Below are 18,776 nucleotides of genomic sequence, written 5' to 3'. Positions count from 1 at the left end.
TAGTGAGGGAGGTGACCAAGAAACCGATGGTCACTCTGATATAGCTCTAGAGAAACTTCCAGAAGAACAACCATCTCTGCAGCACTCCACCAATCAGGCTTGTATGGTAGAGTGGCCAGACGGAAAACACTCCTCAGTAAAAGGTGCATGACAGCCCATCTGGTGTTTGCCAAAAAGAACCTGAAGGACTCTCAGACCATGAGAAACAAAATTCTCTGGTCTGATGAAACAAAGACTGAACTCTTTGGGCTGAATGGCAAGCAGCATGTCTGGAGGAAACCAGGCCCTTACTTATAACCTGGCCAATATCATCCCTACAGTGGAGCATGGTTCTCGCAGTATCTTGCTGTGGGGATGTTATTTAGTGGCAGGAACTGGAAGACTAGTCAGGATCAATGGAAAGATGAATGCAGCAATGTACAGAGACATCCTTTATGAAAACCTGCTCCAGAGAGCTCTGGACCTCAGACTGGGGCATAGCTTCATCTTCCAACAGGACAACGACCCGAAGGACATACCCAAGATAACAAAGGAGTGGCTATGGGACAACTCTGAGTGTCCTTGAGTGGCCCAGACTTGAACCCAATTGAACATTTCTGAAGAGATCTGAAAATGGCTGTACACCAACGCTCCCTATCCAATCCGATGGGGCTTTAAAAGGTCCTGCAAAGAAGAATGGGAGAAACTGCCCAAAAATAGGTGTGCCAAGCTTGTGGCATCATACTTAAAAAGATTTGAGGCTCTAATTGGTGCTTCAACAAAGTATTGAGCAAAAGCTGTGAATAGTTCTGTACATATGATTTTTTTTTCCTTTTATTTTTAATAAAATTTTCAAAGATTTAGAAAACTTCTTTTACATTGTCATTATGGGGTATCACTTGTAGAATTTTGAGGACAATAATGAATTGAATCCATTTTGGAATAAGGCTGTAACATAACAAAAAGTGGAAAAAGTAAAAGCGCTGTGAATACTTTCTGGCTGCACTGTTTATTGTGTATTAAATCCACTAACACAATCTTCCCACCCAATAATATGTTGTGTATTAAATCCACTTACCCAACCATTCCACCTAATACTTTATTGTGTATTAAATCAACAAACACAATCCTTCCACCCAATAATATATTGTGACGCAACCAAAAGAAAACACAGGAGACAACAGAGAAAGTGTAGAACCATTTATACAAATATAACAGTATACAGTATCGGTTTCTGGCAGCCCTCATTTAGAAAATAAGTTAAGTTCTTTAACAAGCTCCAAGCCATCATGCATCTTGCACAGCAGTAACGGCGTACGGCCTGGTGTGAGCTGAGGTCCAGTAACAAACGTCGTCCATCTTCTCCAGATGTGCAGACGGTAAGACTCAAAAAAAATGGCTACTTCACGCTTTGTTTTTCAAAATGGCTGATTTTGTCAGTTTATATTTAAAAATGGCTGCTTCTGCCTGTCAAACAGTTCCGGTGAGACCTGATTGGAGGACAGTGGCTGGTGAAGAAGGAATTATATGTTTTTTAAGCCTGAATGTGGATGAGCACTCACAGCTGAGGGAACCGGAAGGGGAAAAAATGTTTCCTTTTCAATCAACATTTTTGTATTGTTTTATATATTAAAAAATACTTTAATGCCTGCCTTATTCTCACCAACAGATAAGCCAACGGTAAATGCAAATTCCAAAATTCAAGTATAAATAATATCTTTACTTTGACGATACACAGAAATGTACAATGCTGAGAAGGAATTTCAATGTAAACTTGCAGTTTGTATTTGCACATATTTTAAGATATTTCTAGCAAATCGACAAAGATGCAGGTAAGGTCAGTTCTTCCCCCATTAACAAAACAGATGGAATACTATATACATGTCATATTAACAAAATATACATGGAAATCTCTCGCACCCAGTTGGACTGGGGTCATAATAAAATAAATTTGTATGAAACGTAACTGTTCATTCAGACACCTTTTTTTACCCCTCGCGTATAACATTTTCCTATACAGCATTAAATATATATATATTCATATATAACATTATTTTCCAGGAGGTTTGCGGTATAGGGGTTTGCATTGCCCTTGCCGGGACTCTGTTTTGCATAATTCCTGATGCAAGGTGTTTTTTTTTATTTTTTTGTGTGAAGACAATGAGGCAAAAATACAATTTTTTATTTCTTATATAATCGCCCTTGTCAGGGTTGTAATTTGTACAAATCTACAAAGCAAGGAAAAAAAAAATGTTTCTGTACATAAAGAAATGTGTTGTTGATACAAAGTGACAAGTGTGAAATCTTGCATCCATGATAAAAATGAAGCCCCACAATGCACTGCAGGACATGTCAAGGGAAAGGCTGCCCCCCCTATGTATCTGGAGAACGCAATGCCCAATATTGTACCATTGTGTCAGCACTCTGGCCCCCGTGGCAGGTTTCAGTCACCTCAATAAAAAAAGGAGAAGGGAGCTAATGATCCTTTTTCTCCACCGTGCCAGTAATTATTTTGGCAAATTTCTTTAGCTGTTCACTGGCTGAGTGGGATTCTAGCTGAAGCCGCTGGTTATTCTGGCGGAGATTGGCCACCTCCATCTGCAGAGCCTCTTTGTCCAGCTTCTCCTATAGACATACATGTGAAGGAGGATGGAGAGAATGAGAGATGAAATATAACATTCAGATTAAAGCTAAAGCGGTCACAAAGTGCTTCATGTAAACAGAGCTCATCCACGTTTACCACAGTGCTGGAATACAGCTAATATTAACTGCAGTGTATAGTCTTTTCAATATTTTTTTCAGCATGCCTTAATTTATATTATTCTCCAGAGCAAGCTGTCCAGCAGGTGTAACCACAGCGAGGCCTGGGGCAAACTAAATTGCTGCCAGGCGTGTTTGTGCGGTTTCTTTTTCTTGCTGACTGCCCTATAGCACTTTTACTGCTACAGGGAGTACATTTACACGTGATCCTGCACCTCCACCTGCAGGGGGCGCCTGCGCACCACTTCTGCTGTGATAATTCACAGCGGAAGCCGATCTGCGGGTGCCGGGGACTCCATGTCCGCCGGTAAACCACACAGAACGGGGATCTGCTTATGTCAACAAGGCAGATTGTTGTACCAGATGCATACAGTTATAGAGGAATAGTTCGACGAGAACAAATATCGAAAGGCTCCCCCTGAGCCTTTCGATATTTGTTCTCGTACAATATTTTTGCAGCAGTACGATTTTTAATTTAATACAAAATCTCCTTCTAGGTTGTACATGACTTCATAAAAGCCTCTGATCAGTTCATGGTATTCAGTATCCTGGGCTGGCCATGCAATGCGGTGATACTGAATCCAAGTCTAAAAACTACTCCTGAATGATCAATGGGGTTTGTAAATAAATACAGGAAGTTGGGGCTGTAAATCAGTTTCAGGATTAGGTGTTCCCAGAAAACAAGGATACAGGCTACCGCTAACCATGGGATTCTACATGGCGGGTGGGTAGCCTGATGTACACAAGCTTTCAATGTAAGACCTGCATGTATTTGTATAATAGGTCTGTCTGAAGGTTAACTTTAAAGTGGAAGTTCATCCAAAACCATATCTAACACACACCTACTCACAGCCACATTGGGGGGGGGAGGACCTGGGGGTCCTAGTAGATGATAGGCTCAGCAATGGCATGCAAGCTGCTGCTAACAAAGCAAACAGAATATTGGCATGCATTAAAAAGGGATCAACTCCAGAGATAAAACAATAATTATCCCGCTCTACATGACTCTGGGCCGGCCGCACCTGAAGTATGCTGTCCAGTTCTGGGCACCCGTTCTCAGGAAAGATGTACTGGAAATGGAGGGAATACAAAGAAGGGCAAACAAAGCTAATAAAGGGTCTGGAGGATATTAGTTATGAGGAAAGGTTGCGAACACTGAACTTATTCTCTCTGGAGAAGAGACACTTGAGAGGGGATATGATTTCAATATACAAATATCGTACTGGTGACCCCACAATAGGGATAAAGGATAAAACTTTTTTGTGGAAGGGAGTTTAACAAGACTCATGGCCATTAAAATTAGAAGAAAAGAGGTTTAACCTTAAACTACGTAGAGGGTTATTTACTGTAAGAGCGGCAAGGATGTGGAGTTCCCTTCCACAGGCGGTGGACTCAGCGGTGGGCATCGATAGTTTCCAGAAACTATCAGATAAGCACCTGAACCACCGCAACATACAGGGATATACAATGTAATACTGACATATAATCACACACATAGGTTGGACTTGTGTCTTTTTTCGACCTCATCTACTATGTAACCATCTAGCCCTGTAAAGAGATTGCTATACTTACCTGTTCTGCAGCCACTCCCATCCGATCCCTCACTGAGCTGTCAGCGGCAGCTACTCTGTGGAGGTGTGTGCAGAGGCGGCAGTCGACAACGGAAGCCCCATAGTAAGTCTATGGGTGATGTCACAGCCGTTGTAGGCTCTCTCTCTATGCACAGCATTCGCCGTTGGGGACCGGATTGACTGCAGAAAAGGTAAGTATAGTGATTTTTTTCTTTATAGGGCTACATAGATTAGGTTTAGAATGTGGTTGAGAGTAGGTTTACCATTAGATTTTGGTTTTGGCTGAACTTCTACGTTGAAGGATAACTACACTGTACTTTCAGTAACTACAGTTTTTAAGTTATAAGGCCCCATTCACACGGGCACCTCTGTTGGATGGACTCCATTGCTCAGCAGAGCAGAGACGGAATCAGTTCTGCTTTCCTCTATAGAGAGATCGAGTGAAAATGGACTGCCTGCCTGTCCATTTTCATCTGATCATATCTGATCCGATCCGCCAGACGGATGAAAAATAGGACTACCATCTGTCTAGTTTTTGCAGACAGGATCGGATAGCGGCGGATGTCAGCGGACATGTCTTCGCTGTCATCTGCCATTCCATAGGGGTGAATGGAGGGTCCAATCAGGTCAGCCCAGAAAACTGACAGGCTGGCCTGATCAGACAGCCCATGTGAAAGGGACCTTAATATCTTATGAAACATACATTTTTACTTAAAATTAATATTGTTGCTTGGTGTTGTACATTTTGATTAAGGTATATTGCATACGGAGCTGTAACTACTCCCTCTAGTGGTCATTTGTATATTAGGCACTATGACTAGTTACCTGGGCATAGGTGCATTCAAAAGGTACAGTGAAGCAGTTCTACTTCTGCATTACTTATCAGGAAGTATATGGAATGGTAAAATATGGCTGACACCGTGTATAAATGTTTATAGGCTATGCACACATATAAGCTATATAACATATGAATGCTGACATTCATAGTTTTCATTGTTAATGTCAAAGTATAACTAAGGGCATTATTGGATAATGCTATTAAAATGTCAGGTTTTTAAATCTGGTTTTTATTGCTGTCTGTTGTCCTGATCACTATGCCACTGTGAAAGTCATAGTAAATCCACATTTTTGAGTTGCCACCAGAAGAGGAATAGCCTTCCAATATTTGTTCTCGTAACAAGTGCGATTCCCTTCACATTGGAAAGGTACAGGAAGGGACTGGAAGTGAAATCACCCTTGTGAAAAACAGATGGCAAAAAACCCCCCAAAAAAACCCAAGTGTGGCTTTAACCCTTCCTTATGCTATTCAAAATGACAAAAAGTGTTGGCTTTAAATATATTTCAAAGCTCATCACAATCACATTTAAGTCCATGCACACGGCTGTGTTGTGATCCATATTCCCTCACTTACAGAACTAAGAGCCCTTTCACACTGGGGATCTTTGCAGGCGCCCTGAAAGAGCCGCTCCCATGTCTCAAATTTGAAAGCCAGAGGGCTTTAACACTGGAGCGGTGCGCTGGCAGGACGCTAAAAAAAAAAGTCCTGCTAGCAGCATCTTTGGAGCGGTGTGTATACCACTCCTGCCCACTAAAATCGATGGGCAGCGTGGCTATACCACCGGCAAAGCGCTCCTGCAGCATCGCTTTAGCGGGTAGTTTTAACCCTTTCTCAGCCGTTAGAGGGGGGGGGGGGGGGGGGTAAAAGAGTTTATGAAAAAGAGAAAGAATGTCCATAAGTTTCCCCCCTCTATAATTAGGTGGCAATTTAACCCCCCCTCTTCTAAGCTACTCCTCCAAATGCAGGAGGCTATTGCTGTAGCCAAAAAACAGCATACAAAAAAGAAATTGCCTATCAGTGGCAGAGTAAAAGGGCCCCTCGCTAGCGGCTGAATAGCGCTGCAAAATTGACAACGCACCCACCACCCCAGTGTGAAAGGGGCTTACAGTTCGGCACCCTCACTGGCCTTGACATCATCTCTCTTCCACCCCCCCCCCCCCCAATTCTTCCAGGTGCCAGTCTTCAGCCGGTGAGGGATGACGTCACTCCCTGGCACGCACAGGAGTGCAGTTATGCTGGTACACAGGCAGTAAGCTGGAATTTACACTGTGCTGCATGTGCACGGCTCATTTTACATTCTACAAGGGTTTGTGAAAAGGAGTGCATTTTATTTCTGAAGAGACATTGCATTCTACTTTATGACCGGTCCCAATGCCTGCGTCTCTGATCTTTGCCCCTTTGTGGAGATTCAGCTGCTGGCAGAACCTGCAGTAAAATGTCCGACCAGTGGAATCACAGGTATCAGACACACCAGGAAATGTTGGATGCTAAAGACTCTGCCAGTGACTGCAGCTCAGAAAGAGATGGAAGATCCAAGGCCCAGGCGTTAGGACAGGTAAGGATTGGTGTTCTTCTGCACAGTTTTCTTTTCGCTCTCAATTTTTTTCCAACAGCGTCACTTTAAGGAATAAGCAGGTTCAACGACTACCTGATTTGTTAATAAAATGTGCAGGACAATCGTGACTGCCAGGTCTGTAACTAAGCAACTAATGGTGTGAAATGAGAGCTGTCACCGTGAGATTGCAGAACCTGCCTTGGCTTTTTTTGTGTAAACAAGTGTTTATTAAGATTTAATTTGCACAGATTTACGAAACTAGAAACTGTATTGGACACCAGTAGAACGTACACAATAAAGCCATGAGAGCTGTGTCCTGGGATCCTTATATTTAAACAGGAGGAAATCGTTCCTATATAAATCAGATGATAGGGATGGGGATGAGGTTCGAGTTGTGGTAATGAAGGAAGAAAAAAGGGAAAAGAGAGAGAGATGAGTGACAAAGAGGGCACTGCCTTTTACTTAGAACAACAGCCAAATGCAATCAACAGAAATATAAAATCAAAGAGCTTTGCAGTGATGTCATCTTGTATGGAAGCCGCCCAACAGAAGATCCGCTTGTGACAGCAGACAGAGTGTTGTCAGTGCGGAAAACCAAGTCTAATGTACCAGGAAGTGAGGACACAAGGCAGGATGTGACATCACACCTGGGGCTGGCTGGTTACTATGGTAATGCATTTTGGAACTCCTAAGTGTTCTGTTCTTAAACCATAGGCCAGCAGGAGTTAGCCAATAGGAGCTTCACAAGCAGCTCTTCTGGTGGACGGCTTCCATCCACTGTGGCATGGCTGCAGATAATCTTTGATTTTATATTTCTGTGAGTTTAGAATTGGCTTTTTAATCATAATAAACCCATTGATGCTGCACTTAGCTGGCACCCCCTTGTGCTCCTCTTTTCTAATTTCAGAGATTTGTTCCCATCTCAGGTGGAACTTCCTATTGAGGTACAACATCACCCTTCCTATGGAATATTTATGAACTCCTTATGAACATTTTATAAACTATCTATGCTACACAAGCATATCTTTACATTTGTCTAAGGGGGTAGAGGCTTACTTGTGTATGGTGCATTAGCATTTGTTTGCACCAAAATTTCATTTGTTGTATTTGCATATTCTAGGAGGCCAAAATCGTGCTGGAATCACACCAAAGCAGTACAGGAACCTTTTAAAAAATTGCACTGTGCTGATTTGCATTGATGTGAATGGGCACCATTGAAAACAATGCGCTTTCCAATGTCATACAATTCTGTGCGACTCAAGTCACATCTGAAATCACACTAGTGTGAACAGAACCTTCAGGTTAATCCTAGATGTATTCTTCTGACCCTAGGTGTTTAGTATAGATTTGAATGCATTTGTGGTACAGTATATGGTCCACCCTAACCATGTCTGTAAACAGGGAACCCTACAGAAATTGTTGCTCACCATCAGATTCTCTATGCAATTTACATTCTTCATTATGGAGGTCCAGAGGTCAACAAAGAGGGTGTCTCTGTGGACTTCCAATACCTAGATATTGTGGCTTGAGCTGCGGGAAGGCAATGTTCAAGCATGTCAGATTTGTTAGGATTCGTGCATCCTGGGAGCATGGACAATGCTGCAACTTAAAGTGGAGCTTTTGTCAGAAAATTAAGCCCTGCTCGATAACTTCAGGCTCCTCCCCTTTTGCAGGTATAGCTATCTAAAACATTAAAAGTTAGTGCCTATACCAGGGAGTCTCCAAACTTTCTAAACAAAGGGCCAGTTTACTGTCCTCCAGACTTTACAGGGGGCTATTGGAAGTATAACTTGTCCTGGCGTCAGTGGGATTCAACAATACATCTTTGAGTATTGGGGAGATGAATAGTTCCCCATTGTTGGTGTCAGAGGGGACGACTAGTGCCCCGTTGTTGGTGTCAGAGGGGAGGAATAGTGCCCCATCGTTGGTGTCAGAGGGGAGGAATAGTGCCCCATTGGCATCAATGGGAGAATACTAAATCTGGAGAGTGCAAAATCTTGTGCTTCCAGTGTTTTTTTTTTTTCCAAAGCTTAATTGAACAAGCTAAAGGTAGAGGCTGCCATGCACAGCGGCACCAGATTTTGCTCTCTCCAGTTTTAGTAAATCAACCCCAGTATCAATGGAAGAAAAAGTTCCCCAAAGGCTAGATAAAAGCAAAGGGCTGCAGTTTGGAGACCTATACTGTTTCAAATCAAGTAATACATGGTCTCACCTTGCCAATGCCAAGTTGCTCTACATTTTTGGAATTGTGTCAAAAAGTCTGAGCCACTAGATGCCAATCTGCTGACAGCCCAAAGATTTACTGCTTTTCAGGGGCTCTGGGCTTCAGCAAAATGGCAGATTTCAGCATAAAGAAACAGGAGCAATGCTGGAAGCAATTTACAGGATACACTAATTTTGGTAGTATAATTTTAAATGTGAAATGTATGTTCCTTGCTAAAGAACATTATTTTTTTATCAATTTGTTATGGGTAAAGTATCGCTTTAATGTGATCCAGTAATGGTTGTATACTGCATCTTGTGCTGTAACCCATCATAGCGCCATCATATATGGAGGTGAGCTAATTTTGATTGTAAAACATTATTGGCAAATACCAGGGGAAGAGGAGAACAAGCGCTATAGAGTAACAGGTCATCTATACCAGTAATGGAGTATTTCATAGTATTTCTGCAAATGATTCAATTTGGAGGGAGTCCAAGTCAACATGAACACCTTGGACGACTCCTCTCTTTTGAGAAGCCTCGCCCATTGTCCCGCCATTCTGCTATAAATGGAACTCACATTGCAGGCCATACCTCACAAAGGAGCATATAATGACAGGAGCATCCGAATAAGCCCTCCTTTAGTAATACAGAGCTGAACGTACGGAGGCAGCTGAAGGAAGCTTTAGGTTTCATGGACCTAAGATTTGATAATTGATTTATTGCTATCAATCTCTTGCATTAGTTTGGCAGTTATTACTGAGATCTCTGTGGTGCGTGTGTTGGGGTGGAATCAATATATGTTGCGTCTGGATATTTGGAGAAATTATGTTTATTTTAAAAGATGGGAGCAAAAGGTCCAGGTCTAGTAGTGAGCATAGACTTTTGACCATCCCATTATTTGGGTAAAGGAAAAGATAGGAAGAAGAGTGCTGGCTGGAGGTGTATGAGTTGGTTGCAGACATAGCAATGTTGTTAGAGGAAAAGAAGAAACGTCTCTCTCTAAGAATACCAGTTCATAAAGCCAGTCCAGTATGTGTATGGGCAATGCCAATATAGGGCAAAATCTGGTAAGCCTACACCATCTGCTTAGTTATGGTCACAATGTGAATCCTTATCCAAAGAGGTTTACATCCCCAAATACATTTTTATAGATGTAGTTCTAAAGTGTATTTCTGATGACGTGGCAATAGGTGTACAGTGGAAACTGTTTACCCTCTTTTATGGAGAAAAGAAACAGATTTGCCAATATGTTGGAAAATCTGTTTTCTTTCATCAATACGGTTAACACAACCTCTCCTCTATGACCAGATCACTGCAAGCCTTGTCTGAACCAGTAGAACATTTATTGAAGTGGTTCAGGACTGCGGAGCATACAGCTGAACACAGAAAAAAGCTCTATCCTTACCTTCTGCAGGTCCGTGTGAAGTTGTTTCAGCATTACTTCCAGTTGCATAACCTTCCCGGTGAGGTCTGGAGGCAATTCATCACTGGAGACACAAATATAGCATTATAAAAAATAATAATATATAAAGAGAAAAATGTTGTACTAAGTGGAGAAATGTATTTTTAGTATAGAAACTTGAGCATTTGAGCTCTGGGATTTGGGGGTAAAAAATGTGTGCTGGGAGGGGGGATTTCAGAAGGGGCGGATTTGTACTGGAAAGGGGGGAGGGTTTATTCTTCAGGAGTAAACATGCAAATTAGTGCTGTTTTTTTGTGGGGGGATTTTTGCCGGCACATAATGCTCATACATCTTGGGGGGTGGTGCGCAGTTTGATCTACCAGTTAATCTTATGCAGGGATTTTGGTTTTTCTTATATATTCTATATATTTTTTTTTTTTAAAGACCGAGTTGCTTTTAGAAAAATATGTAAAGTAAAGCCATAAGCAGGTTCGACAATTACCTGATTTGTTAACAAAGTGAACAGGACAATTGTGACTGCTAGGTCTGTTACTAAGCAACTAATGGTGCAAAATGACAGCTCTGTCTGTCACCGTGTGGTTGCAGGACCTACCTTGGCTTTTTTTTAAAGCTGGCTGTCAATTACATACTAACACACATGCAGAGAAAATAATCTAACCCTTTCTATGGAAGGAAAGGGCACTTTAACAATCACAGATTGATGCTGGAAAAGCTCAGCTTCCTGTGATCATTCAGGTTCATGTGTCCCTCCTCTATCTCCAAATGGCCACATGCCTTGTCTGAACTGGTAAGACATTTATTATGGATTTTAGTCAAGATTAAGTCCGAGGAATTTTTGTAAATAAGGGCCTTTCATGCTCCAGCAATGCTGTCTCATTAAACAAAAACTCAGATGCTGAATCTTCGTACCCGGAGGTGGGGGTGCTGCGCGGGGTGTGCACCCTCTCCAAGCTCAGGTGTGTAGTGCCTCCACTCTGTACTGGACTCAGGGCAACTTCATTCAGGGAGAACAGCGAGGCGGCTCTCTGCACTGCAAGAGGACAAAAAAAAAAAAATAATAAAAAAAAAGCATTAATGAGATTCCATCACAGTAAACACACACGTTTACATTATCTTTCATCTCTCACCGACCAATAAGGTGACTTGTTCTTAAAAGAGTAAATTGAAAATATATAGTCATCCATAGCAGCAAGTAGCCAAAAAGTAAGTTATGAAACAGCCTTGGTCTGGGTTTCCATATATGCGGCTGTGGTTTTAGCGAGGTGCGGTTCCTTTAGGTGCAACTCCGTTGCAAATTTTTTACTTAAATTTTTACCTGAACTGGGCTGAGAAACTCACAGGACTCTTTTAAAAACCGCACCAAGGCCACCCTGCACATGTGTGAACTGGCTGCTTTGAGAATGCTGCCGGTTCACATGTAATGTGAATCGGATGTGGTTCAAAACGCATCTGATTTGCATAACATGCAGAGCCTTAGGCATTCTGTGTGAGAACCACTTAAAGTGATTGTAAAGCTTTGAATGTTTTTTCTTTTTTACAAAAATAAACTTATCTGTACTTGCCTGCTCTGTGTAATGGTTTTGTACCTTGCAGACCTGAATCCCCCAGGTCCCCCGCCGGCGCTCCTGGCTCTCCACCCTGCTCCAAGCTGCTTCCTATGGGGGCACTCATGCGTGCAAGACCTGAGCATGGCTTTTTGTGCCTATTCAGACAAACAGTCCGGCTCAGCCCCAGCTTACAGCCTTCAACTGACAGCAGCAGAAGCCAATGGTTCCATCTGCCCTCAGCTAAGCCTGTATGAGCGAGGAGAGGGGAGAAGAGCTGCTGCAGATGTGCACAGCGTTGGACCGAGATCGGGATCAGGTGAATATTTAGGGGCGGGACTATTAAAAGGTTTTTACCTTAATGCAGAGAATGCATTAAGATAAAAAAAAAACTTTTACTTTTACAACCCCTTTAAAATATCCCGTTCCCTTTGCCATACTGCAGTGGGAGGAACTCTTGCTGGGAAGTACAGATGAGGCAATTCTTCCCACCATACATAAAGTCCATTGCTAGCTAATGTCCATGTGTAGGTTGCGGAATGAAATGACGTTTCTTGATATATGTGGCTTTCTCATTATATCTTTACACTACAATGGGGAAAGAACCAATATGTGCTAGAACATAAAGCCACAATAACCAATTGAATACATTTGCTCCTTCCTACAATCAACTGAAATCGGACTGGCTGGTATTCTGCCCAATCGTATGAAGTGCATGTGTCTGCAGTATGAAAAAAAGGAAGCAGGCATAGAAATCTTCCAAAACGGCATATTTACCTTCAAAGGCCTTGGCTGCGCATACGAGACTAGACCACTCTAATCCAGCGGCAGTGTCTGGCAGTGGCATCATTCCTGGGTCTATGTGTCTGGAGCTGGAGTCCCGGATCTCAGAGAGTGAGAGCTCAGAGGAAGAGATGGCGGCTGCAAAGAACAGACAACAACTCTTATTCTATTGTGACATTTACTTATGCTGTCAGCTAATCTCTAACTGCATCTTTCACACAAGGTGTAACACTACAGATAGCAGCACCGAGATTTACATGTGAGAGATACCAAATTTACAGAGTGCAGGTGACAATTCGTCACTTACTGAAATTTGCTGACAAAATGAAAAACAGAACTTCTTGTCAGATATATTACAGGAAAAAGAACTGACACCTTCTGCTATCAGTAGGTTCACTAAAGCCGCGCATTGATGGATCGAATCTTGGTAAGTCCAGCAGGGACCCTGCCGGGATTTGATCCATCTATGGGCAGGCTGACTGTACCCAAGTCTCATTTGGGTACAACCATCATGTCGGATTATTAGCATGCAGCTAATGCCGGTGGCTGTAGCCTCTGGCAGTAATCATTGTGCCTCCTCAGGGACGGCGCCTCAAAGAGAACACAATAGTTCACACACACTTAGATTTACCAAAACAATGGAATAGATGGACCCACCTATCTATGCATTCATTCTGTATCCAACCAGGCAGGCTCTTGTACTACATCATGGATGTCAAACCTGCGGCCCCAGAGTGTTTAGCCTGCAGCCTGGGCCAGTCTGGAGGGACACCGGGGATGCCAAAAAAACGTGGCAGCCTACATCGACAAGCTAGGTAAGTGCATGCCTGGTGGGATTCTGGGAATGCTACGCAAACATAGTTTATGGATGCGCTAATGAGGTCAGCTGGTGAACTCCTTCCTGTGTCTTAACAGTTTTCACATCCCAAATCTACATACAAGAAAGTTATGAACTTTTCAATAGAACACAACAGGGCTGAGGTAAGGCCTTGTTTTAAAAAATCATAGAACTTCTAAGCATTGGATGTCCCCTGTTGGTACCCAGTTTTGGGGTATGATGTCCAAGCCGTGTTGGGGTGGCACTGGACTGGGTGGGGGGTGGGATGTTGTGGTTTTTATTTTTTTGTACCACTATGTTTGCTAACGTTTGTTTCTACTATAGGTACTGTGTTAAAGTCATACAAGCATTTTTTGAATTGGTTGCTATTGTGTTCTGTGCGCACTAACTTGACCATGACTGCCCTGCTGATTCTGGCCCGCCTATGGTTTATTGTTTACGCCCTGCACCCACCATGAGCTCCTTAAAGTTCCTTACGTGGAATGTCAGAGGCATGCGGAACAAGATAAAACGCACTGCCGCCCTGACATTCCTTAAGTCTCAGCGTGCTGACATTATCGCGCTTGTTGAGACCCATGTTACTGGCCATCTCCAGTCCTCTCTTAAGAAACCGTGAATAGGTTGGGCGTACTATGCTACCCACACCTCATACTCCAGGGGGGTTTCGGTCCTAATTGCTAAAAGGGTGCTGTTTAACCTAGTGCTGCTCCAGACGGACCGGCAGGGCAGATATGTATTCCTGCATGCCACCATTAATGGATCCCCTATTTTGATAATAGCCTGCTATGTCCCCCCCCCTATAACTCAGTTGTACTTAAGGAGGGCCTTGCATTTATGGCACACTACCCCTCGGTGCCGGCAGTGTGGTTGGGGGACTTTAATATGACCCTCATTCCCGCTCTGGACCGCATGGGCACCCCGGACTCCTCTGATGACCCTCCAGCCCATAAAAAAATCATAGAACGCTTTTATTTTTCTGCAACCGAGGAACATTAATGGTATATTGGTACATAGGGGAGCTGAAATTTTTTAAAAAAAAATAGTGAACGTAGCCTTTAAAGTGGTTGTAAACCCTTACAGACCACTTTTACCTACAGGTAATCCTAGATTAAGGCTTACCTGTAGGTACAAGAAATATCTCCTAATCCTACACGGTTTAGGGGATATTTGCAAAAGAATGGCCCTGCTGTCTACGGCGCATGCGCCGTAGACAGTGGCGCGCAGGTGCACTGAGCATGCCACTGCTAACGGCGATCACCGCGGCTCCGGCCAGTCACAGCTCCGGAGCCACGATACCCGGAAGTCACTCCGGGATAGATGGCGCCGGAGGATGACAACTAGGGTCGCTTCGGGGGCTTCCATCTCAGGTAAGTTATTCATAATGAGCTAGTATGCTATGAATACTAGCTCATTATGCCTTTGCCTTCCGCGCCAATTCACTGGCGTGGAAAGAGAAGTGGGCATTTGTTTGCCTGGGGGTCACCTGTGTGCAGCTCCTTCATTCCATTGGTTAGAAAGCCCAGAGATGAGGCCAGAGCGGCTGGTGATGAGCCGCATAATGTGACCATGTTCTGTGCTATGATAGCAGAAGACGTGTGTATGGGCAGAGGGAGCAAGACGGGCTACATGAGTATCACTGCACTACAGCAGAGGAGGGACCAGATTTGCAATGGAGAAGAAAGTGTGCCATGAGCTGCATGAAAGGGTGTGATGCATGGTGTGAAGGTGTGCTAGGAGTTGCATGGCGATGTATAATGTGCTGTAGTTCACTGATGCTAGAAGTTTACAGTATGATGGAGATGTACGATGTACTGCATGGCGATGGATGTTGGCACTTTGAAATAAATAGGTTGGTTTTATGTTGCAGTTTGGGCACTCAGGCTCAAAAATGTTCGCAATTACTGACATAGTTGAAGGTAAATCTAAAGTAAATTGAAGACAATTATAAAATATATGGGCAGCTTAAGTTAGTGAAAAGAGCAAGACCCCACAGAAACCTATAAGATATTATTTTACAGTCAAATCAGCTTTAGGTTTCTGGCTGGTTCCTAAGGATTACTACATTTTGTCATCTCTGCATTATTCTTATCGAATATGCCAACAATTAGAAGTAAATTAAACAGCTCTAAAACGTAGCAAATTTTACCAGATTTCTCTGGCATGCTGGACTGGTGCTGCCGGCGTCCTGGAAGGGTACTAGATGGGTATGGGTTGGCGAAAATTTCATCATTGCCCATTGCTGAAGAGCAGGCAAATCCAGCATCTCTACGGCCACTGCACAGGCTCTCATCTGATAGTGTTCTGTGTAAGGTCTTCTGTGGTGACTGGAGGAAACAAAAAAATGCAGAGAAAAGATTACACATTTGGAAAAGCATTACACTACAGCTGAAATGAAAGGCGCTTGGATTTCAACAAGTCCAAATGAAAATCAACTCCAACTTTTAGGGCCTGTCACAGCATTAAAAGGTAAGGCTGGGGAAATAGAGGAGTTAAAATGACAAGGATGATACCAGCCTACCTACTGAATGGTTCCATTGTCCTTCCCGACATTCACCTTCTACACCTGGCTATTACTCAAACTAATATCAATATCTGCATGGCTCTGAACCCAAGGGTCATACCACACTGGACCTTGGGAGAAGAGGGGCTGAATGGCAAAGAACTATTTAAATGGAAGCTGCGGTTTAACACAGATGCATTAGGAAACATTTTAGGAATCTGTAAGGTTAATGTCAATCACAGCCAGAGAGCCAATGAGGAGAGAACGGGGGTGGGGACAAGCCGTGGCTTTGTGGGTCTTGTGGATGCATAGAGCGGGGCTTGGGAGCGAGTATGCACCATTGCCCTCATAGCAAGCAGAATCACTTTAAATCAGGGCATGGCCATAAAACTTATGGATGGAAACAATGACCTTTCTGAAGATATAAAATGTACTGTCTTTTAAAGAGACTAGACATTACTGTGTATAAGCTATCCATTAGAGCAGTGGTCTCCAAACTGTGGCCCTATGCTTGCCTTTACCCGGCCCTTGGGGCACTATTCCTCCCACTGAACAGGGCATAATTCCTTTTTCTGATACCAACAACAATCAGTTAGGGCACTACTTCTCCTACCAACAACAATAGCATGGCAGGACACTGTTTTCCCCACTGACACCAATGATGGGACACTATTCCTTCCTCTAAAATCAACAACAGGACATTATTCCTTCCATGCATACCAATGATGGGACATTGTTTACGCCCATTGACGCCAGGGCATTTTCTACTCTCACTAGCCACAGTCCGGCCCTCTCAAAATCTGAAGGGCCAGAAACAGGCCCTTTGTTTAAAAAGTTTGGAGCCCCCTGTGTTAGAGGATGACAGCTGTGTTCCCCTGAGCAGTGACACCAGTGGGACTCAGCCATCAACCAAAGCCAACTCATCTAATCCAAACAGCAAACTACCGAGAGAGCAACAAGGTGCCTGCCACTGCTCACTCTATCCATTAAAAACAACTGGGTGCCTGCCGATGTTTGTAAAATATAGATAATTCAGTGGGAAAGGTTATCCCGTAATAGATGCCATGATGGCAATTGGTGGTTTCCCCCCCTCTCAGTAATCTACCCTTGCTCAGAGCTTAGTAGTCGATCTGGTCGACAACCCTATTCTTGATAAACACATACCCAATGCTTGTTAATTCTTCTGTTATGTTTATAAGTTGGTTAAACTTGGTAAACTTGTTACAACATCGTTGTGCTTTGTTACTTGACATCACTGTAACCGTTTTCTGTAAGCCTCAATAAAAGATTTTGGGGGGAAAAAAAAAACTGGGTGCCTGGCTGTGGTGCCTCAAAATAAGGACTTTTGACATGACACTAGTTTTCTGATGGGCTTGTGGGTCCAGTGACCCAAAGCAGTGGATCATAATGAAATCTAAGTAAAAAGAATTTTCGGAAGGAAGCCAACAAAGGCAGCAACTGCATTGAATTTATTTAAAGCCGAACTTGAGTTTAAAATGGGGAAAGTGTTTAATGCAGCTATTGATTCATTAGGTCTAAGTGTACGTTTACATATGGCTAGCATAAGTACCCAAATCTGTCTTTATGATAAACCTCAAACAAACTTCACTCTGGAAACTGAAAGGAGATACTGCAATCCAGAATCTATTGCATTATGCAGTTCTATCAAATCTAACACTGGAAACTTGCTGACAGATGGAGGGAGAAAAGCAGTGACAACATCATGTGATGAAGTTTCTTTACAGTTTAATTAATCAAACTTCCCCAGGTGGACATCCTTGACTTTCGGTTGTTATACCAGGATGAAGCTTGCAGCTACAGCCATCATCCCAGTATCTTTTTTTTTTCAGCCAGCGATTTCCTTTTATGTAAACGCCATCCTAACGGCTAATTGGGCGACGGATTGCTTTTGCAGGCAGGAGGGAACGTTCCCCCCCCTACCGCCGCCACCTCTGCGGGCTCTCCTGTACGATTGGGGAAGCCTGGGATCCGATCCAGAGGTGCCACCAGGTTATCATAGAGCTGGCCATGGACCAGATGTTCCCCGGCCATCTCTATGGTCCTGGAAGGCCGGAAGTGAGGTCATGACTTTACTTCCAGTGGCAGATGTAAACATTTATTGTTCTGGAAAGCATGAGATGAAGGTTTTGATTTAATTTTATTTTTTGATCTCATGCTTTCCAGGGTAGAGGAGAGATGTAGGATCTTATAGATCTCAGATGTCTCCATAAAGAGGACTATTCGGGGCCGCTCTGCGCAAAAACACTGATGCAGGCGAGTATAATGTGTTGTTATTTTAATTTAAAAAAAATCTGACTTTAAACACTTTAATGGGATGAGTGAAGGTCAGTGACCAAGCTGTGATGTTTAACTACAGGGACAAGGATAGCCAAAGGGCCTTGTTATGCTGTCTGGCAGAGGTGCTTGGCTCACAAAAATGGAAGGCAAATAAGACTATGTATGCAAGTATTTTTCTGTTCACCTGGATTTTAGCTTTAGAGAAGATATAAAGTCTAAAGATTTTTTACTTTCAATGCATTTTCTGCACTAAAGTACAAAAAGATACATTAAGGTACAAAAAAAAAAAAAAACACCCCACTACCTATTCTACCACCCCCATCCCTAAACACTTAGGCCTGAACTCTTTCACCGCTCCAACACCAATCCCCTCACTTCCAGCTTTCACAGGAGACACGAAGGACAGCAGGAGTCATAGGCTCCGGCTGCTTTCAGTCAAACTCCTGTGAGGGGGCATGGCTTACTAGAGCTGTGTGCATCCG

At 43.1% G+C, this 18,776-nt stretch overlaps 1 protein-coding gene across 7 annotated transcripts in view; it reads right to left on the bottom strand.

Moving 5' to 3' along the window:
- Positions 1–1,164: 1,164 nt before the first annotated feature.
- Positions 1,165–18,776, bottom strand: part of SIPA1L3 (signal induced proliferation associated 1 like 3) — a 277,415-nt gene continuing 259,803 nt past the window's right edge. For 6 of the 7 annotated variants that reach the window (XM_077482696.1, XM_077482750.1, XM_077482741.1 and 3 more), the window contains 5 exons: positions 15,643–15,820; positions 12,653–12,796; positions 11,241–11,361; positions 10,314–10,395; positions 1,165–2,604 (listed from right to left, as the gene is read on the bottom strand). In XM_077482696.1, the coding sequence (XP_077338822.1) occupies positions 2,455–2,604; positions 10,314–10,395; positions 11,241–11,361; positions 12,653–12,796; positions 15,643–15,820 (675 nt within the window). In that variant the 3' untranslated portion in view covers positions 1,165–2,454. Of the gene's footprint in view, positions 2,605–6,994; positions 7,056–10,313; positions 10,396–11,240; positions 11,362–12,652; positions 12,797–15,642; positions 15,821–18,776 lie in introns of all 7 variants that reach the window. The other variant, XM_077482731.1, reaches the window with a different exon arrangement.

Source organism: Lithobates pipiens, unplaced genomic scaffold, assembly GCF_037356315.1.
Source record: "Lithobates pipiens isolate NorthernLeopardFrog02 unplaced genomic scaffold, aLitPip1_a1.2 Scaffold_1, whole genome shotgun sequence".
NCBI lineage: Eukaryota > Metazoa > Chordata > Amphibia > Anura > Ranidae > Lithobates > Lithobates pipiens.
Note: the sequence above shows the minus strand (reverse complement) of the source record. Positions and strands in the feature narration are given on the sequence as shown.